General features: G+C 38.5%; 1 protein-coding gene across 3 annotated transcripts in view; it reads right to left on the bottom strand.

Moving 5' to 3' along the window:
* SLF2 (SMC5-SMC6 complex localization factor 2) overlaps nucleotides 1-20,979 on the bottom strand; it is a 52,340-nt gene that overhangs the window by 19,074 nt on the left and 12,287 nt on the right. For all 3 annotated transcript variants that reach the window (XM_054436120.2, XM_054436121.2, XM_054436119.2), the window contains exons 6-13: nucleotides 20,135-20,205; nucleotides 16,762-16,884; nucleotides 16,197-16,364; nucleotides 15,122-15,224; nucleotides 8,700-8,775; nucleotides 7,386-7,527; nucleotides 1,961-2,063; nucleotides 590-766 (exon numbers count right to left, since the gene is read on the bottom strand). In XM_054436120.2, coding sequence (XP_054292095.1) covers nucleotides 590-766; nucleotides 1,961-2,063; nucleotides 7,386-7,527; nucleotides 8,700-8,775; nucleotides 15,122-15,224; nucleotides 16,197-16,364; nucleotides 16,762-16,884; nucleotides 20,135-20,205 — 963 coding nt within the window. The remainder of the gene's footprint in view (nucleotides 1-589; nucleotides 767-1,960; nucleotides 2,064-7,385; nucleotides 7,528-8,699; nucleotides 8,776-15,121; nucleotides 15,225-16,196; nucleotides 16,365-16,761; nucleotides 16,885-20,134; nucleotides 20,206-20,979) is intronic.

The following is a 20,979-nucleotide window of genomic DNA, read 5'->3' as shown; positions in this document are numbered from 1 at the left end:
TTTTTAAAAAGGCCTAACAAAAATTATACATGTTCATCCTCCATATGGTTGCAGAAGTTCAACTCAAATTCTGGTTGTAGGTATGACTCACTCCATCATTTCATTTAGGTCTTTGCTCCAAGGTTATTTTGGAAAGGCCTTTCCCTGCCAGCCTTATATGAAATAACATAGCATCCGGTCTTGCTGTACTCATGTCCTGCTTTATTTTCATTTGTAGTACTTAACTACTACCTGACATGATAATATAATCAACATTTACTTGTTTATCTAACCCTTTGACTAGGACAAAAGCCCTATGAAGGCAAACGCTTTGTCTCTTTCACAGCTCAATCTCTAGCACCTACATTAATGCTTAGTCCATAGGAAATCCCCAATAAACACATTTTTGTTGGATAAAGAGCTGAAGTTTTAGAAAAAATTCAATTATCATGAATTTAAATAATACAGCTCCAGCAAACATTCCCTTCCTCAGCTCATTTTTAATCTGCCAAAGATCTTGAGTTTTCAAACAGTATTAATTCCATATGCACTATGAGTCAAATTGTAATGCTATATAAAAAATGAATAATAAAGTTTTAAGTAACATTACCTTTGTGTTCCAATCTCTGATGTTTTTCATCAGGTTTATCAGGAGGCTTTGAAAGTCTACTAAAGGAATCTGTTTCAGCTGTTTTTCCAAACTCATTTTAAATAACATTAAAATCAGCAACATTATTTCACGATCCTGGTAACCTTCTGGATGTATAGATGTACACAAGCCTAGAAACTGTTTTAACATAAATGCACAGACAAAAATATTTTAGGAGGTATATTTTACTTTTAGAGTTTTAATTATAAACTCTTTTTGACAAAAGATGCAAAAAAGAACTATAAAGAAAACAAACATCAGATGTCTAGAGAGAAGAAGGCAAGAACTACTCAATGTTAATAGTTAAATTAAGTGGCATTTTCTTCTCCATTTTCCAATTTTGAGATTTTCTTAATAGTTCTGTATCATTGATTCAATTCAGCAACTAAAAATGTTTCACACTGTCATTAACTCTTTTTTTTTATCTTCTTTTTTTTGAGATGGAGTCTCACTCTGTTGCCCAGGCTGGAGTACAGTGGTATGATCTCGGGTCACTGCAACCTCCACCTCCCGGGTTCAAGTGATTCTCCTGCCTCAGCCTCCCCAGTAGCTGGGATAACAGGCGCCTGCCACCACGCCTGGCTAATTTTTTTTTTTTGTATTTTTAGTAGAGGTGGGGTTTCACCATGTTGGCCAAGCTGGTCTCGAGCTCCTGACCTCAGGTGATCCACCCGCCTTGGCCTCCCAAAGTGCTGGGATTACAGGCATGAGCCACCGCGCCCGGCCTCTGCCATTAACTCTTGATCACTAAGTTATATTGTAAGTCTTTTTTCTTCATACATCCTACTTATAAAAAACTATTGGTTTCAAAACTATTTAATGATGTAACTGACTTAAAGTTTTGTTCATCACTAATATTAAAACAAAATAAAAACAGCAAAAACAATTTTTACTACAAAGATTATTGCTAAGAAATTTCAGAGACTGGAAATCACCTGTTAAGAAACTAGAGAGTTTTTTTTTTTTGAGACAGAGTCTTGCTCTGTTGCCCAGGCTAGAGTGCAGTGGCATGATCCCGGCTCACTGCAAGCTCTGCCTCCTGGGTTCACACCATTCTCCAGCCTCAGCCTCCTGAGTAGCTGGGACTACAGGCGCCCACCACCATGCCTGGCTAATTTTTTGTATTTTTAGTAGAGACGGGTTTTCACCGTGTTAGCCAGGATGGTCTCGATTTCTTGACCTCGTGATCTGCCCGCCTTGGCCTCCCAAAGTGCTGGGATTACAGGCGTGAGCCACTGTGCCCGGCTGAGTTTTTTTTTTTTTTAAAAACCATTAACCACAGACTAAATGGTTCTAGCTCTAAGCAGAAGACACACACAAGTTTTTTCCTACCTTAACCACATTTAAAATGTTGGTTTCAGGAAGTGTTGAAAAAATTGGCTTATAAGATGAATCTTCACTTTCTTTCCCCCTTGATGTTGTCTGTGTTTCAGAACTATTGAGAAGTGAGTAAAGCAATGTGAAGTTAGGCACAAAATATATTACTCACTTTAAGAAATTCTGGGCTACTTTTTAAAAACTATGTTTTATCGAGGTATAATTTACATACAACAAAAGGAATGTACCCATTTTAAGTTTTGATAATCATATATACTAATGTAACCACCACCCAAATCAAGAAGTAGAACATTTCCATTCCCCTCAAAAGTCTCTTTATGCCAAATCCAAGTCAATCTGCTATCCCTGACTCAAGGCAAACACTAATATGATTTCTATCATTATGCATCAGTTTTCTCTTGAACAAGCTACTTTTTATATGGTACTATCCTCATTGCTCTTGGTGTTAGCTATGTAGAAGATGGCTCTGACTAAAAAGAATTCGTAATAGGTAAAAGACTCATAAATGGCCTAAAGAAACTGCTATAGCAATATACAGAAACAATTCAAAGCACTCTAATTCTAGTTATCAGAGGTTATCAGTGAAGATTCATGAAAGAGGAGATGCATGAACTTAGCTTTCAAAAGACAGATAACATTTTTAATTTTTTGAAAAAATAATACTTTTATATGGTTTTAAAAAATCAAAATACATTAAGGTACAGTATGCTGTGATAAACTGCCCTCCTAGCTCCGTTCTTTATAACCACTCGTTTCCTCCCTAAGATAATTGCTACAAGTTTTAGCCCTTCCTTCCGTTGGCATTTTATGTATAAACAAACAAATATAAATATATGTCCCACTGTGGTATAAGAAGAAATATATTTGACCTTTGTCCCCACTTCCTGGCACAGAGCTCCTAAAACCTCTGGAATGTCTGATGAGGTAGAAGGAGCCTCTTTTGTTATTTATAATAAGCCCTTTTCAACCATACCTAAATTTATGCTAATAATATTGTGACTCCTGGAGGATGGGGGCTGGTTGCCAGAGTTATCAACCATGTGACTAGAAGGCTGAAACTTTCAGTCCCACCCAGAGGGGTTAAAGATTAAAATGGCTAATGCTTTAATCAACCAGCCCCGTGTAATGGGCCCTCCATAAATACCCTAAAGTTCAGAGAGCTTGTGGATTGGCTAAGGCATCAAGATGATGAGAGGGTGGGTGGAGTGGGGTGGCTCACACCTGAATCCCCTGAGACAGGCGGATAGCCTGAGCCCAGGAGATCAAGACTAGCCTGGGCAATACGGCAAAATTTGGCTGGGCATGGTGGCTCACACCTGTAATCCCAGCACTTTGGGAGGCTGAGGCAGGCAGATCACCCGAGGTCAGGAGTTCGAGACCAGCCTGGCCAACACAGTGAAACCCCATCTCTGCTAAAAATAGAAAAATTAGGCTGGCATGGTAGCAGGCGCCTGTAATCCCAGCTACTCGGGAGGCTGAGGCAGGAGAATTGCTTGAACCTGGGAGGTGGAGGTTGCAGTGAGCCGAGATCGTGCCACTGCACTCCAGCTTGGGTGACAGCAAGACTTCGTCTTAAAAAAAAAAAAAAAAAAAAAAAAAAGGCAAAACTCTGTCTTCTCTATTAAGGAAGACAGAAAAAAAAAATGATGGGAAGGTAGAGTACCTGGAGAGGCCAGGGAAGTAACATGCACTCCCATCCCCATATCTTGCACAATGTATCTCTTCCATTTGGCTGTTCTTGAATTGTACCCTTTACAGCAAACCAATAATAGTAAATAAACTGCTTTCCTGAGTTCTGTGAGCCATTCTAGCATATTATTGAACATAAAGGGGAAGAGAACTGTAGGAACTCCTGATTTATAGCTAGTTGTTTAGAAGAAAAGGAAGCCCAGACCTGTGATTCCATATGAAGTGGTGGCAGTCTTGTGGGATTGAGTCCTTAACCTGTGGGCTCTGTGCTAACTCTGGGTAATTAGAACTAGAATTGCATTAAACTGTAGGACATCTAGTTGGTGTCCACAGGGAACTGGAGAAATGACAACGTGTAGAAAACCTATACATTTGATGCCAGAAGTGTTGTAAATGTAGAGGAAACATGTTTTTACCCTTTATCACTCCCTCTCCACCTTTAATACAAATGTTAGTATATTATATACCTTTACACCTTCCTTTTCTCACTTAGCAATGTATCTTAGAGATATTTCCACAGCTACATGTGAAGAACTTATTTTTTAAAATAGCTGCTTAGTACTTCTTTGCGCCCCTTCCTAGTTGTATAACCTTGGGCAAGTTGCTTAACCACTCCGTGCCTACCTTACTTGTAAAATGGAAATGAAAATCTTACTAGTATTTGTAGTAACTACTAAGTGAGGTACTATGTGAAGTCCTTAGAACAGAGTCTGGCACACAGCAAACACTACATAAGGGCTAGTCATTATGGTGTGGAGGGACAGCAGGCAGATCAATTTGATTAGAAAGCCAACAACAAAACAGAAAACAGGTCAGGGTAAAATCGTAAAGTCTTAAATACAGGGTATAAAGGTTTGAGAATAGTAGAGAGTGAGTTCCTGCAACAGTGAAAATAATACTTTGCAGGTGGAAAGGCCCTGGAGGAAAGATTTTTTGCCAGGCTAGGCATGAAAAGAGACTCTGAATTAGACTGACTCAGGAAATGAAAAGGAACGAATAGATATGACATAGGTGGAGGAAAAGGAACATAGGGATGTGAGAACTGAAGAGACACAGAATTGAAGGAGGTTAGAATGTATTTAGACTTAAATTTTAAGTCTATGTATCTAGCAGAATAATGGTCAAGAAAAGAATTGTACTAGTATCCCTTAATATCTGAATTTTCTCTATCTAAATATTTACTCTGACAATCTGCAAACATTTTTACTCTACATCTACTATTTGTATAGAGAACTTGCCATGATGAATATGCATATACACACCAGCAAAAATGGGTAAGCTGTGAGTCCTGGTTAAAAAAAGAACAGTGATAGCCAGGTGCAGTGGCTCATGCCTATAATCCCAGCACTTTGGGAGGCCAAGGTGTGAGGATTGCTTGAGCCCAGGATTTTGAGACCAGCCTGGGCAACATAGCCAGATCCACTCTCTATAAAAAAATTTAAAAACATCGGTCAGGCGTGGTGGTGTGTGTCTGTAGTCTCAGGGTACTCAGGAAGCTGAGGCAGGAGGGCCACTTGAACTCAGGAGTTCGAGGCTGCAGTGACCCATAACCGTGCCACTGTACTCCAGCCTCAGTGACAGACCAAGACCTCATCTCATGGAAGGAAGGAAGGAGAAGGGGAAGCGGCAGGGGCAGGGGGAGGGGCAGGGGCAGGGGAAGGGGGAGAAGGGGGGGAAGGAGGGGAAGCGGGGGAAGGGAGGGAAGGGAGGGAAGGAGGGGAAGGAAGAGAAGAAAAGAAAGAGAACAGTGAGTGGGGTTGCATCTTAACAAGTTCAAGCCAGGCACAGTGACTCACGCTTGTAATCCCAGCAGTTTGGGAAGCTGAGGCCAGCGGATCGCCTGAGCTCAGGAGTTCGAGACCAGCCTGGGCAACATGGCAAAACCCTGTCTCCACAAAAAATAAAAAAATATCAGCTGGGCGTGGTGGTGAGTACCTGTGGTCTCAGCTACTCGGGAGGCTGAGGTGGGAAGATCACTTGAGGCTGGGAGGCAGAAGTTGCTGTGAGCTGAGATTGTGTCACTGCACTCCAGCCTGCGCAACAAAGCAAGACCCTGTCTCAAACACACACACACACACACACACACAAATTTCCAGACTCATGCTCATGTTGTTTAAACAGGCATTTGTTACACAGCACTCATTCCTTCACCAGATCACTTGTGTTAAGCTTGTGCCCACCTTTACTCACCAGTATACAACAATAGTGACTATAGCCACCATCACTGTTTATTTCCACTACTGTACATGCTCACTACAGTAAATTAAGAAAAATTCAAATTGTTGTATACAACATATAAAATTACCACACACTACTGAGTTCACTAAATGTTAAATAATAAAGTAGGAGGTATGTTAAATGTTTATATTATGCAGAAATATGTGGTAACTTTTAAAATATAAGTGTTTAAGAACATTCTTGTAATATTTAGGGGAAATAGTTGGGATTTTTGGATGGGCTGGGTAAACTATTTTTCCTATTTAAAGTGATGAAACATAGTCTCTAGCTGAAATGCTGCTATCCAAAATATTTTCAGATACAGATTACATCTGAGTAACCAAGGATCCTATATGGAGTGGAAAGAGAATTTTCATAATGTTTAAGTGAATATATTCAACTTTTTCCTCTTTTATTTCCTTTACCTTTCTGTTTTTACTTCCTTTTCTGTGATCAGTCTATTCATTTCTTCTGCCCATTTTTCTAATAGGTATTGATCTTTTTCTTACTGACTTGAAATTAATACTTTGTCTGTAACCAGTTTCCTTTTTTTTTTTTTTTTTTTTAGATGGAGTCTCACTCTGTCACCCAGGCTGGAGTGCAGTGGTGTGATCTTGACTCACCGTAACCTCCGCCACCCGGGTTCAAGTGATTCTCCTGCCTCAGGCTCCCAAGTAGCTGGGACCACAGGTGTGTGCCACTGCACCTGGCTAACTTTTTTGTATTTTTAGTAGAGACAGGGTTTCACCATGTTGGTCAGGCTGGTCTCGAACTCCTGACCTCAAGTGATCTGCCTGCCTTGGCCTCCCAAAGTGCTGGGATTACAGGCGTGAACCACCGTGCCTGGCCCCCACCTTTTTTTTTTTTTTTAAAGACAAGGTCTCACTCTGTCACCCAGGCTGCAGTACTGTGGTGAGCTCACTGCAACTTCCAATTCCCGGCCTCAAGTGATTCTCCTGCGTTGGCCTCCCCAAGTGTTGGGATTACAGGTATAAGCCACCACACCCAGCCTAGTGTATCTTTTAACTAGTTACACTTCAGATATTTGAAGGTTATTGATTTCTCTTTATTAATTTTATACCCAGACACCCACACCAAATTTTCTTAGTTATTTGTCATAGTTTTTCACCTGAGTCTTAGGCTTCTATGTCTAGATTAACTCGCATCTACAAATAATCTTTCAGCAACTCCTTTCCAATTTTTGTATCTCTTGTTTTTTTCTCTTGTCTAATTACTTTGGCCAATACTTCCACCAAAACAATGTTAAATGACAATGGAAAGTCTTTTAAAAAAGAAAACAGAACTTTTATGAGAATATTTCTATTATTTGCCTGCTAAACATGATGATGGCTTTTAGATTAAGAAAGATGTTAAGAATGTATCTAATTCAAGATTGATCTCAACTTTGAGAGATCTTTTTAAAAATCAGAAATAAATATTAAACTTTAGCTATAATTATATGTAAGTTGTACGAAATGATATTTTTGGAGTTAATTATGATGAGAAAACTTACATTAGATAGTCTTCGTTAAAGTCTGGCTGAAGATTCTCCAGGGGAAACAAAGATCTAAAATCAATCCCCATATTTAAAAACACAGCTGCTACATCAGACAATGATGGGATCCAGGGCCAAACTGGTGAGTCACTGAAGGTATCTAATTAACAGAAGAAAACATTTCATTCTAAATCTGTGGTCTATAAACCCACATTTGCAAGGTGACAGTCTGCAGGTGAAACATGAATAATTACAATGGTTTTACAGAAACGACAGCTGCTAATTTTATGCTAACAATACATAAAATTAGCATAGCTAATTTTATGCTAACAATTTTATGCTAACAATACAGTTATAGGATGATCATAGGAATTACAGATTCCTAAATAAAATAAGAAAATGACATAAAGAAAATATCTGAGAGTGATGGATAAAAGGGTGTAACTCAGAAGGAAGTAACACGTTTTAAAATGGCTGGAAATACCACTGGTAAAATCCCAACTATCAATAACACAGGAAGAGTTTTTATCATCTTCATTGCCTTTATAGTCCCAATCCCCAGGACAGATGAAACAGGTAAACCACTATGCTTGTTTTATTATAAGGGCTCTCAAAGATGAGAAAGCAAATGTTACACTTTTACAGTGGATGCTTTCAATATGCCTTACTGTATTATCAGTATAATACTGTTGCTTACCAATAAGCCAATTAAACTTAATTGGCTAAGTAAGTTTGGAACCATTTCCACTTATCAAGCAAAGTAAGCCATGATTTGGTAAATAGTAAGTGAGGGTTTCCACTTGCAAGATCTTATATTCTTTTTCTCAATGCAAGTAAGAAAATTCAGATACTCATTGTTTAACTGAAGTTCCATTTCATTATTAAAGACTTTTGAGGTCGGGTGAGGTGGCTCATGCCTGTAATCCTAGCACTGTGGGAGGCCAAGGCGGGTAAATTGCCCAAGCTCAGGAGTTCCAGATCAGCCTGGGCAGCATGGTGAAACCCTGTCTCTACTAAAATACAAAACAATTAGCCGGGTGTAGTGGTGTGTGCCTGTAGGCCCAGCTACTTGGGAGGCTGAGGCATGAGAATTGCTTGAACCGGGGAGGTGCAAGTTGCAGTGAGCTGAGATTATGTCACTGCACTTCAGCCCAGGCGACAGCAAGATTCTGTCTCAAAAAAAAAAAAAAAAAAAAAAAAATGACTTTTGATTAGAAAAATAATTTTGTATTGTATATTTCCAAATATACTAACATTTAGCAATATGAAAGATACCATGTAAATAGCAACCAGTAATACACACAGTAAATCTTAATAAGTGGATATACTTACCATTTCTAATTGTTATTTCCATCAATGTACTTAAAATCTGCACTGACACAATACAGTCTGTATGAACTGACATCATCTGTCAAAAGCAGAGAAATGACAGGATATTAAGAAGAAAGAAAACACAAACATTCATTATTTGCTAGGCACATATAAAGTTGTTTTATGTGGGCCAGGCGCAGCAGTTCATGCCTGTAATCCTAGCACTTTGTGAGGCTAAGGCGGGCGGATACCTTGAGCTTAGGAGTTTGAGACCAGCCTGTGCAAGACGGCAAAACCCCATCTCTACAAAAAATACAAAAATTAGCCAGGTGTGGAGGCACACACCTGTAGTGGAGGATTGGTTGAGACCAGGAGGTGGAGGTTGCAGTGAGCCATGATTGTACCACAAAAATAAAAATAAAATACAATACAATAAAATAAAAATAAAGGCATTTTATGTCCATTTAATACTAATGATAACCTTATGAAGTAGTACTCATTACACATATGAGCAAATAGGTTCAGAGAGATTAAATATTCTACCCAACTAATATATATGATACGTGGAGAAGGTGGAATTTAATTCTAAAGTCAGAGCTCTTTACATTCTAACATGCTGCTTTTTTTTTTTTTTTACAACTTTCATTTATAATTAGACAAATATAACATTTGAAACTATCAAAACATGTCTTTTTAGTATACAGCATGACATGAAACCAAAAAACCACAAAGGAAAAGGCTGCAGGCAAAAATCAAACCACAAATTAATAAGATACAAATATACAAAATAATATAACAACATAGTTTTTCAAAGATGCTCAATATCACTAGATCAAAGAGATATAATAAAAACTGTAAGATACCACTGATTGGCTGGACGCGGTGGCTCACGCCTGTAATCCCAGCACTTTGGGAGGCCGAGGCAGGCGAATCACGAGGTCAGGAGATGGAGACCATCCTGGCTAACATGGTGAAACCCTGTCTCTACTAAAAATACAAAAAGAATTAGCCAGGCGTGGTGGCCGGGGCCTGTAGTCCCAGCTACTCGGGAGGCTGAGGCAGGAGAATGGCGTGAACTCGGTAGGTGGAGCTTGCAGTGAGCCAAGATCGTGCCACTGCACCCCAGCCTGGGCAACTAAGCAAGACTCCGTCTCAAAACAAAACAAAACAAAACAAAAAAAGATCTCACTGATTGACTTCAAAATTGGCAACGATCTAGAATATTGATAATACCCTAGTATTATCGATTTTCTAGTATTCATAAGAATACTAGAAAAGAAGAAAGCAGTCTTATGCCTCAGGTGAGTGCAATTTGGTTAAAACTTTTAAACTAGGGCCAGGTGCAGTGTCTCACACCTGTAATCTCAGCACTTTGGGAGGCTGCAGTGGGAGGATCATTTGAGCCCAGGAGTTCAAGACTGGCCTGAGCAACACGGCAAGATCCTGCCTCTACAAAAAATTTTTAAAAATTAGCCGGGTGTGGTGGGGCATGCCTATAGTCCCAGCTACTTGGGGGGCTGAGGGGGGAGGATTACTTGAACCTGGGAGGTTGAGGATGCAGTGAGCGGTGATCGCATCACTGCACTCCAGCCTGGGTGACAGAGCAAGACCCTGTCTCCAAAAAAAAAAAAAAAAAAAAACAAACAAACCCCAAAAATCCAAAACAACTAATCTAATTGGTAATATTTATGCCAAGTTATTATTTTATACTTTCATCTAGTTAGTCTTTGTACATACAGGAATTTAGATGCAAATAATATGCCTGTAATGCCTTTTTACACACAGGAATTTAGAGACAAATAATATACCTTTTTGAGACAGAGTCTCACTCTGTTGCCCAGGCTGGAGTGCAGTGGTGCAACCTTGGCTGACTGCAACCTCTGCCTCCCAGGTTCAAGCGATTCTTGTGCCTCATCCTCCCAAGTAGTTGGGCCTATAGGCCTGCGCCACCATTAGGCTAGCTAATTTTTGTATTTTTAGTAGAGACGGGGTTTCTCCATGTTAATCAGGCTGGTCTTGAACTTCTGGCCTGAAGTGATCCACCCATCTCAGCCTCCCAAAGTGCTGGGATTATAGGCTTGAGCCACTGCACCACCTAACCTCCAATGTAACTTTTGTTTTCTTTTTTTTTTTTTTGAGACAGTCTTGCACTGTCACCCAGGCTGGAGTGCAGTGGTGTGATCTTGGCTCACTGCGACCTCTGCCTCCCAGGTTCAAGCGATTCTCCTGCCTCAGCCTCCCAAGTAGCTGGGATTACAGGCATCCACCACCACGCCCGGATAATTTTTTGTATTTTTAGTAGAGACTGGGTTTCACTATGTTGGCTAGGGTGGTCTCAAACTCCTGACCTCGTGATCCACCTGCCTTGGCCTTCCAAAGTGCTGGGATTACAGGCATGAGCCATCACGCCCGGCCTGACATAATTTTTTACAAGACAATTTTTTGGGAACAAAAATCTCAAGTTTAAAAAAAATTTTTAAAAATCATTTAACAAAGTAATTTTATAGTGGATTTGTAGAGGAACACACATTGTATTTCTATTATCTTTTTCATTTGCTTAGAAGCCATAGATTATAATACATTTAAATTTAAAATGTAAACGGTTGCCGGGCACAGTGGCTCACACCTGTAATCCCAGCACTTTGGGAGGCCGAGGCAGGCAGATCACTTGAGGTCAGGAGTTCGAGAGCAGCCTGGCCATCATGGTGAAACCCCATCTCTAATAAAAATACAAAAAAAAAAAAATTAGCCAGGCGCGGTGGTGGGTGCCTGTAATCCCAGCTACTTTAGAGGCTGAGGCAGGAGAATCGCTTGAATCCGGGATGTGGAGGGTGCAGTGAGCCGAGATCGCGCCACTGCACTCCAGCCTGAGAGACCAAGAGATTCTGTCTCAAAATAAATAAAATAAAATAAGATAAAATAAAATAAAATAAAAATGTAAGGAGGAGTAACCTGAACTCTACTTTCAATCAGTCATATGGCTTGTGTCATTTTGAACACAATCTATGTGGAAAAAAACTTCTGCTATGATGTTTGTGCTGTTAAGCTCTGCCACTAGGAGGCAACACCATTCACAGACATGTTACACATAGGACAAGGTTTCTAACAATCTTTTCGCGGTGGGTGAAAAATTCCAGGGTGGGAAATACAGTGATTTCAGATAATTAAGTAAATGTGTAAAGGAGTATATACAGCAATCTAATGTCCATCAGTTGAGACTGGGTTAAATAAATCATGGTATAGCTTAACAAAGGAATACTATGAAGCTACTGAAAAGGATAATGTATCAACACTCTGAGATGAAATGCTCAATAATTTACTGCTATCTGAAATAAACAAGTTATAAGACACATTCACATGTTCTGTTTATGTTAAGTTACATGGCAATTTTTGAATGCAGAGAATACTCTAGAAAACACTGACCAAAATGTAACAGCTCCAGAAATTAGGACTTGGGAGTTCAGCCTTCTTATTTTAATTTAAAAAATTTAAACTGTTCACTCAAACAGATTCTGACAGAAACTTCTTTTTAAAAATATTTTAGGCTGGGTGCGGTGGCTCACGCCTGTAGTCCCAGAACTTTGGGAGGCCAAGGTGGGTGGATCACTTAAGACCAGGAGTTCGAGGCCAGCCTGGCCAACATGGTAAAACCCCGTCTCTACTAAAAATAGAAAAATTAGCCAGGTATGGTGGCACAGGCCTGTAATCCCAGCTACTTGAGAGGCTGAGCAGGAGAATTGCTTGAACCTAGGAGGTGGAGGTTGCAGTGAGCAGAGGTCACGCCACTGCACTCCAGCCTGGGTGACCAAGTGAGACTCTCTCTCAAAAATAAACAAACAAATAAACAAATAAATTTTAATCTCCTTTCCATTTTACTTGAACTTTTCACAATCAAACCTGAATTCCTTTTGAAAATTGTTAAAAAAAAAAAAAAGTACTAACCTTTTTCCAGTCTACTACATTTAGACACTCATGATAAAATCACAAAAATGCAAGGATTTTAATTACATTTTAACATTAAACTTACAAAATACTAGTTAGGAGTATAGCATTAAAATGAATTGACATAATTTCTAAAACCTGCTTACAAGTTGGTAAAGCCTCCCACGATGAAAATGGACTTGGAATCAAAAAAGGAGAAATGAGACAAAGTGTCTTACACAGAGAAAGTGTTTAATGAATGATTAGTCTGGTTGTCAGAAAATAAATATGAAATTTATTAAAAAACTGCTTAAATGAAGGTATGCTTGTATGTCATAATTAGGGTTTGAATGGCTATAACTATGGGCTCACATCAATAAGAGGCAAATTAACATAGATAAATGCAAAGTCTTACTTGGAGGTTTAAGAAATGATATATACAATTAGAGAACAATGAAGCCCTGGCATAACAGTAAATGAAGTTTTTTGTTTGTTTGTTTTGAGATGGGGTCTTTCTCTGTTGCCCAGGCTGGAGTACAGTGGCATGATTAGTTTCGAACTGTAATAAGTAGAAATTTGTAGGTTTCTTCAGATGGGCAAGAGTCTCACTGAAAACTGCTGGTAAGACAGACCTTATCTGGAGCATGTGTTCACGTATTTTCGGTGGAGGCAGTGAGGGAACACTTTGGGAGTGACATTGACAAGCTACTCCTTTACTTGGATCTTACCTTAACAGCAAGACCTTCAACTACTTTACACTTTAACAAAGCAAACTTTCTCTCTCACCCTGGTACTCTCTGTATCTACCTTACCCTACGTTTTCTTCATAGCACTTATCATCTGACATAATACACTTACAAATGTGTGCGTGTGAGCGCACACACACACACATACACACTTGTTTATTGTTTGTCTCCTCTATATTAGCATGTGGGCTTCATGAGATCAGAGACACTGATTTTTTCATTGCTGTTCTCTCCAGTGCCTGGCACAGCTGGCACTCAAAATGCCAACTATATAAAACAATGAACGAAAGGCTGTACTGGAATATCTCTCCAGTTCTCACCAAATACGAGATTTCTTGAAATGCTATCATAAAACCCAGAGTAGAAACTCCATGTTTTTCCCATTTTTCACTTTATATATAATAGCTGTAGTTCTCTGATACCATTGATACTTTTTTCCTTTTTGTTATAGGATTTCTGGGGCCAACACTCACATATTATAAAGGACTCTTTTATACTACGATTCCTTTTTCTTGAATGTATATTTTTCACACATTTAGGATTTTATTAAAGTGGAACACTCAGTAACCTGAGAATAACTTTTTTTTTTTTTTTTTAAACAGATGTGGTCTTACTATGTTGCCCAGGCTGGTCTCAAACTCCTGGTCTCAAGTAATCCTCCTGCCTTGGTATCCCAAAGTGCTAGAATTACAGGCATGAGCCACTGCCAAGAATAACTTGTCATTCATAATCGTTCTCGTCTTTGAAAGAAGCATAATTCCAATCTAACTGGGTAGTTCCTATAGTACTTGCTGATACAGAAGCTTTTATACTGGAAAAAGCCCCATCCATGCTCTCCCATATAAATGTCTTTTTTTTTTTTTTTTTTTTTTTGGAGACAGAGTTTCCCCCAGGCTGGAGTGCAATGGAGCAATCTTGGCTCACTGTAACTCCATCTCCTGGGTTCAAGCAATTCTCCTGCTTCAGCCTCCTGAGTAGCTGGGATTACAGGCGCCCACCACCACACCTGGCTAATTTTTGTATTTTTAGTACAGACAGGGTTTCACCATGTTGGCTAGGCTGATCTCCAGCTCCTGACCTCGTGATCCACCTGCCTCGGCCTCCCAAAGTGCTGGGATTACAGGCATGAGCCACCACTCCTGGCTGATACAAATGTCAAGAGTAAGAAACTTCTACATTGATCTGCATGAAGGTCCAAAGTATCTAGAGTAACACCAGGACTCTATACATACCATCAATGATACCACTGATATTTTAAAAGTTACCAATTGAGTTAACTTTCTGGAATTATCATATCTTAAATTTAAGATAATTATTTAAGTGGATTTAAGCATTAAATATGAATGGGGAAAAGAAACACTTGGTTGGATTTGCATCAAAAAAAAAACCATATATACGAATGGGGAAATATTAGTATACAATTAAAATTCTGAAAATGTATATAGGTACCACCATAAACATGAAAAAAAGTTAAAAAGAAATTTAGGTATGTAAGCATTAGAAGATCCCTTCTAAAACTAACTATAATAGTGATTTATCACTGTGGTGAAGGGTTCAGGCACAACTAACACTGACAGTCCTGTACAACTATCTACATTATCCCTTCCTTTATAGTGTCTTTATATTGACTCTTTTTGCCACATTCTAAGCCACTGACATCATGGATGTGCTACATTAATTTTTTCTGCAGTAATGTGCAAATAAAATTATGTTTAAAAGCTTTTGACTTAGAAATATAGTAGGAGGCAACTACAACCCTCCAAACATTCCTCTTACCCGAAACAGCCACTTTAACACAGGGACAGGACACTGGACATAGTGATAAGCAGACGTAAGGAAACCTTGTGTTGTCAAAAAAATCTGATCTGTTTTTCCCGATCTGAAAAAATAAAGTAAAATCAACATGGCTATTAACTTCATGGCAAAATACTTCTACTATCACCACCAACACATCTGACATAATCAGAGAAATGAGCAAGCAAATCGTCTTCAGTCCACAGAGGTGGACTCTATACCAATATGGATGAGTTACTCATAAAATAAATTTAATTGATGGCCTAAAGCTGATCCAATCTGTTGGCTAGGCTCCACATTTAACTGGTGGACAAAGCTACATTTGCTGGTAGTGTTGAGAAAGAGCCTATCAAGTCTCAGACTGGGGAAGTACTTTAAAAAACTGGCAGCAGAACTGATGTGATCTCTCTAGAGCTGAGATATCATGCACTGAGAGAAATTAGATCAGTTTGGGCATTGTGCTGGAGATTACTAGTTGCACATCCTAGCATCTATTTTTGCCTTTCTTCTTGGTAACTGAACCCTGATCTGTAGCTGCGAACACTGGCTGCCTGAAATAAACATCACTTTCTGGCTTCCCTTGTGGCCAAGTGTGGTCATACTGACTAAGTTCTATTCAACCAACTTAGTGTGTGGGAATGCTGTGTGGAATTTCTGGGAATTTGAACTAAAGGCTGGAGCTAGAATAGCACCCGAAGCTAGGTGCTAAGAATGGTGGAGAAGAAAGATTATATGGTAAAACTGGCACTCCAGCCCTGGACTTCCTACTTTTATACTTCTTTCAAATATACTTCTTGTTTAAACCACTATTATTTTGACAGTCACTGTAATTATATACTGATCTTAATCATAATTAATAAAGGCATGCGATGTGTCAAACAACTATCCTACACTGCTTCCTATAATTAAAGAAGAAAACATAAAGATCAATAGTAATAAGAGGATTAGGAAACTTAATAGGTCATAATAGAAATTAACCTTTTAGAAGATTGAGTCAGAAGTGTTTTAGAGTAATTTTTTATACATATAAAAGTAAAATGTCTATTTTTATACTTACTTAAGAATAAGTTTTTCTACAGCACTTTGTCCAATAAAACCAGAGTCTCTTAAATCCAAGGTATACTGATTGAAAATTTTTCCAGAATTGAGGAAATTAAATATTTCTTCACCTGGATGATGATCAGGAATAGCATCAATTGTAACTGAAAATTTCTTTAGAAATTCCCTGAAACATAAAAAAAGTCAATCAATACCAAATTGTTACACTACATATAGTTTTGTTTATTTAAAAGCTGGGTGCAAAGAAAACTATTTTTTAAACCAATGTTAATCCCAAATTAGAAGACAAGCATGAGAAAAGTATGCTTTGCTTCTTCCACTTTTTGTAGTTGTTAGTCAAAAGCCACTAAATGTGTCTATGTGAAAAGAAACGACAACCAGGAGAAAAGATAAAAGATGAAACTTGGCCCTAACATTTGCCTTTCAAACCCATTACAAACAGATTAGAAACCTATCATAAATTATTCACTAACAGCCATCAGTGGCCCATTTATTTTACAAAAACAAAACTAAAAAATGTAAAAACTTTAATAAGGTAAAATACATTATGAAAAATGCTATACTTGTGCTCTTCCAAGAGGCCATCCTCATCATCTGTACTGTCTTCTTCTCCAATTCTGATTGGGGATTTAATGCCTCGGCCTTGCCTGATGTCTTCTTGTAGTTGCTTCTGCAGTTCATCTAGCCTGAGAATTGGAAAGAATGTTATAACAGTTTACTCTAAAAATATTTTTAAAAAGTCTTTAGTTTATATCTAAAAGCAGCACAAAGAAAACCCTTATTAAGTACCCTGGTATATGACAAATTTTGTTACACTATAGGTCAAATTATGTCTCCCAAATACATCAGGATGTACAATTTTCATGAAAACAGATATATTTTAGGTGCTAGGCTTTTACCCAGTTACCAGTGTGGCATTAAAATAGTGTTCCATTGCATAAAAGACTTGAGGATTTCCATAAAGCTGGAACTTCAAGAATGATCTGTCCAAACCACTCACAGAATGGGAAAGGAAAAAGGGCAAAGAATAAACATCACTAATTTGATTATCCTCTCTACTCTTTAAAGTTCACTTGGCTTCTAGATGCCTAACAACCTGATAACTAGGCTTTCTAGCAGCAGTAGTAGTCACTGTCATCATCATCACAACACCTAACACTTACCGAGCACTTAATATGTGACAGGCACTGTACTAAGGGCTTTATATATTAACTCTTTTAACCCTTACAACAACCCCATGTAGTAGTTTATAACGCATTTTATAGATAAGGAAACTAACATTAGAAAAGCAAAGTAACTTGCAAGAGCTTGTAATGCAAGGATGTGGGATTCACAGCCAGAGAGTCTAGCTCTAGAGTCCTTGCTTATACTGCCTCTCCAAGATTAAGTTATTTTAAACAAGGTTCTTACTCCAGCCACAAACAGTGGATAAGTACAGCTGAAGAGTAAATAACTAGTACATGTACTGTTCTATCATTATAGAAAAGGGTCAGTCATTTGATTAAACTAGTACTCCTGTCTTTCATTTGTGAAGTGCTTATTTTAAAGGAAGAACTTCAGATTTCATATCACAGATCACAAGAATTCATGAAATATTTAAAGAATTTTACAATACAGACAAGTTCTCTAATTAAATTCAGAAAGGGGGAAGCTTTTGAACTACTAATCATCCGAAAAATTCCTAAAGTTAGCAACTTGGTTATCAAGTTTGAGATATGTAGCACATACCAACTTCTATGTAATCAAGTCAGCTGAGCTGTTAGTGAAGTTCTCCAGGCTACGTTCAAGGACACTCCTTGAATTAACAAGGAATATATTTTTCCCCTCTTATTAGCAAAACCTGTCCATAATTAGTCACGTAAATTTCATTAAGATCATTATGATCCTCAACTTTTTGATATCTCTCTCTCTCTCTCGTGTGTGTGTGTGGGGGGGTGGGGTGTTCATCATAATTCTAAACTTTTTCCTCAAAAGAGTAACTTGATAGAAATATTTCAGAAAATTCTACCCATGTGAACCCCCCCCACCCACCAAACAACCCAATTAAAAACAGGCAAAGAATCTGAAAAGACATTTCTCCATTTGTATAACAAATGGCCAGTAAGCACATGAAAATATGTTAACATCATTAGTCATTAGGGAAGGCAAACCAAACAATAAGGAGATACCACTTTACTATTAGGATGGCTATTATCAAAACAAACAAAAAACAAAGAGAAAATAATGTGTTGGCAAAGATGTGGAGAAACTGGAACCCTTATTCATTATTGGTGCAAATGTGCAATGGTGCAGCCATTGTGGAAAACAGCGTGGCGGTTCCTCAAAAAATTAAATGGAATTACCATATAATCCAGTAAGTCCACTTATGTGTATATGCCCAACAGAATTTAAAGGAGAGACTTGAAGAGATATTTGTATACCAAATGTTCATAGCAGCATTATTCACAGTAGCCAAAAAGTGGAAGCAATCCAAAGGTCCACTGACAGATGACTAAAGAAAATGTGTTATATACATAATACAATGGAATAATCAGCTTTAAAAAGAATGGAAATTCTGACACATGCTACAATATGAATGAACTCTGAAGACACTGCCCTGAATGAAATAAGACAGTCGTAAAAGGACAAACATAATACCACTTACGTGAGATAACTAAGTCAATTTCATAGAGACAAAGTAGAAGGGTAGTTGCTGAGGGTGGGAGGAAGGGGAAAATGGGGAGTTATTGTTTAATGGGTATGGAGTTTCAGTTTGGAAAGATGAAAAAGTTCTGAAGCTAGATGGTGATAATGGTTGCATAACATATAAATTTACTTAATGCCACTGAACTGTACATGTAAAAATGGTTAAAATGGTAAATTTTATATGTATTTACCATTAAAAAAAAAAAAATTCTACCCATGCTTTCGATCTAGAATTTCAGCTATCAGATACTAGTTGTAATAAACAGAAGGGAATTTATATTATTAGTTAGTGCAGTATACTATAAAAACCTGGATCTTTTGATCCAGTCTATGAACAAGAGAACCCGTCTTATTCCCTTTTTTTTTTTTGAGACGGAGTCTTGCTCTGTTGCCCAGGCTAGAGTGCAGTGGCGCAATCTCGGCTCACTGCAACCTCTGACTTCCGGGTTCACGCCATTCTCCTGCCTTAGCCTCCCCAGAAGCTGGGACTACAGGTGCCCACCACCACGCTCAGCTAATTTTTTAAGAATTTTTTAGTAGAGATGGGGTTTCACCGTGTTAGCCAGGATGGTCTCCATCTCCTGACCTTGTGATCCACCTGCCTCGGCCTCTCAAAGTGCTGGGATTACAGGCGTGAGTCACTGCGCCCGGCCCCCCCTTTTTTTTTTGAGACGGGGTCTTATTCTGTCACCCAGATTGGAGTGCAGTGGCTCAATCACAGCTCACTACAACCTTGACCTCCTTGGGCTCAGGTGACCCTCCCAACCTCAGCCTGTTGAGTAGCTGGGACGATAGGCATGTGGCACCATGACTGGCTAATTTTTATATTTTTTGTAGAGATGGGGTTTCACCATGTTGCCCAGGCTGGTCTCAAACTCCTGGGCTCAAGAGATTTACCTGCTTTGGCCTCCTAAAGTACTGGATTACAGGCATGAGCCACCACACCTGGCCTGTTTTTTTCATTTCAGACTGGGTCTCACTCTGCCACCCAGGCTGCAGTGAAGTGGCGCCATCACGGCTCACCGCAGCCTTGAACTCCTGGGCTCAAGTAATCTTGCCTGGGTCTCCCAAAGTGTTGTGATTACAGGCATGAGCCACTGCGTCCGGCCAACATATCTTATTCTAACACAGTTGACAACAGAGTCCAAAATGCACGCTAATTTCTCATGATTTTTTTAAAAAGGTAAATTAAAAGCCACACAAACAAGCAGAATGTTAAATTTAGCAAATTTAGTCTTTATGTTAACGAACCTTTGTGTGTCTTCCATTTCCTTCACTAGACGTTCTAAGGTATTTGTGTAAGTTCCAGGATGATCATGTCCCTAAAACAAGAAAATTTAGAAATGCTTTACAACATGTCTTAGTAGAAGAACTGGGATGTTTTAAGTAATTAAGGGTACAAAAGACTATTTTCTATTTCAATAATCTGGGCTAGGATAACACCTTTCTTAAAGGATAATTTTCACCATCATGCTTTAAATCTAGTATTTTGCACTGCAGACAATTTGATTTTACTACCTATTAGGAAAGGCAGTACTTATAAAACCCTGCTAACTTTGAGATGTGACTGCAAACACTCAAGGACTCTGTGGCTACCCTGTCTTTACTTTTAAATTCTATTTTAGTAGAATCAAACTACTAATTTTTAGGTGTTACCATGGAATATTAACACCTTCCCCACCAAATTTTAGACATCTTAGAATTTAATTCAGCTTATTCCCAAGATAGAATGAAGCACTTTATAAATAAAATTGCACACCACAATCAACAACATTTCTACACTCTACCTTCATTTACAGATGTGGTCTCCAAAGCAGGGGGTGTGCAAGGTGATCCATTGGGGTGCAGGAAGAAAATAATAGAACTTCTATTTATATGGAACTTCTATAGAGACTCCAGTAGAACTTAGTCTATAGTAACTTCTACGTCACTTCTACAGGAAAATACTTATTTTTCTCTTCTTCTTCCTTTTAAATTGTTTTTGCATATGCTTTAGAAAGTACACAGTATTATAGTGGTACATATATATAATCTAAAGATATACATATATGTTGGGGTACATGCTCAAAAATTGTTTTTACTAATAGAAGTGTGCG

The sequence above is a fragment of the Pongo pygmaeus genome, chromosome 8 (genome assembly GCF_028885625.2).
Source record: "Pongo pygmaeus isolate AG05252 chromosome 8, NHGRI_mPonPyg2-v2.0_pri, whole genome shotgun sequence".
Taxonomy (NCBI): Eukaryota; Metazoa; Chordata; class Mammalia; order Primates; family Hominidae; genus Pongo; species Pongo pygmaeus.
Note: the sequence above shows the minus strand (reverse complement) of the source record. Positions and strands in the feature narration are given on the sequence as shown.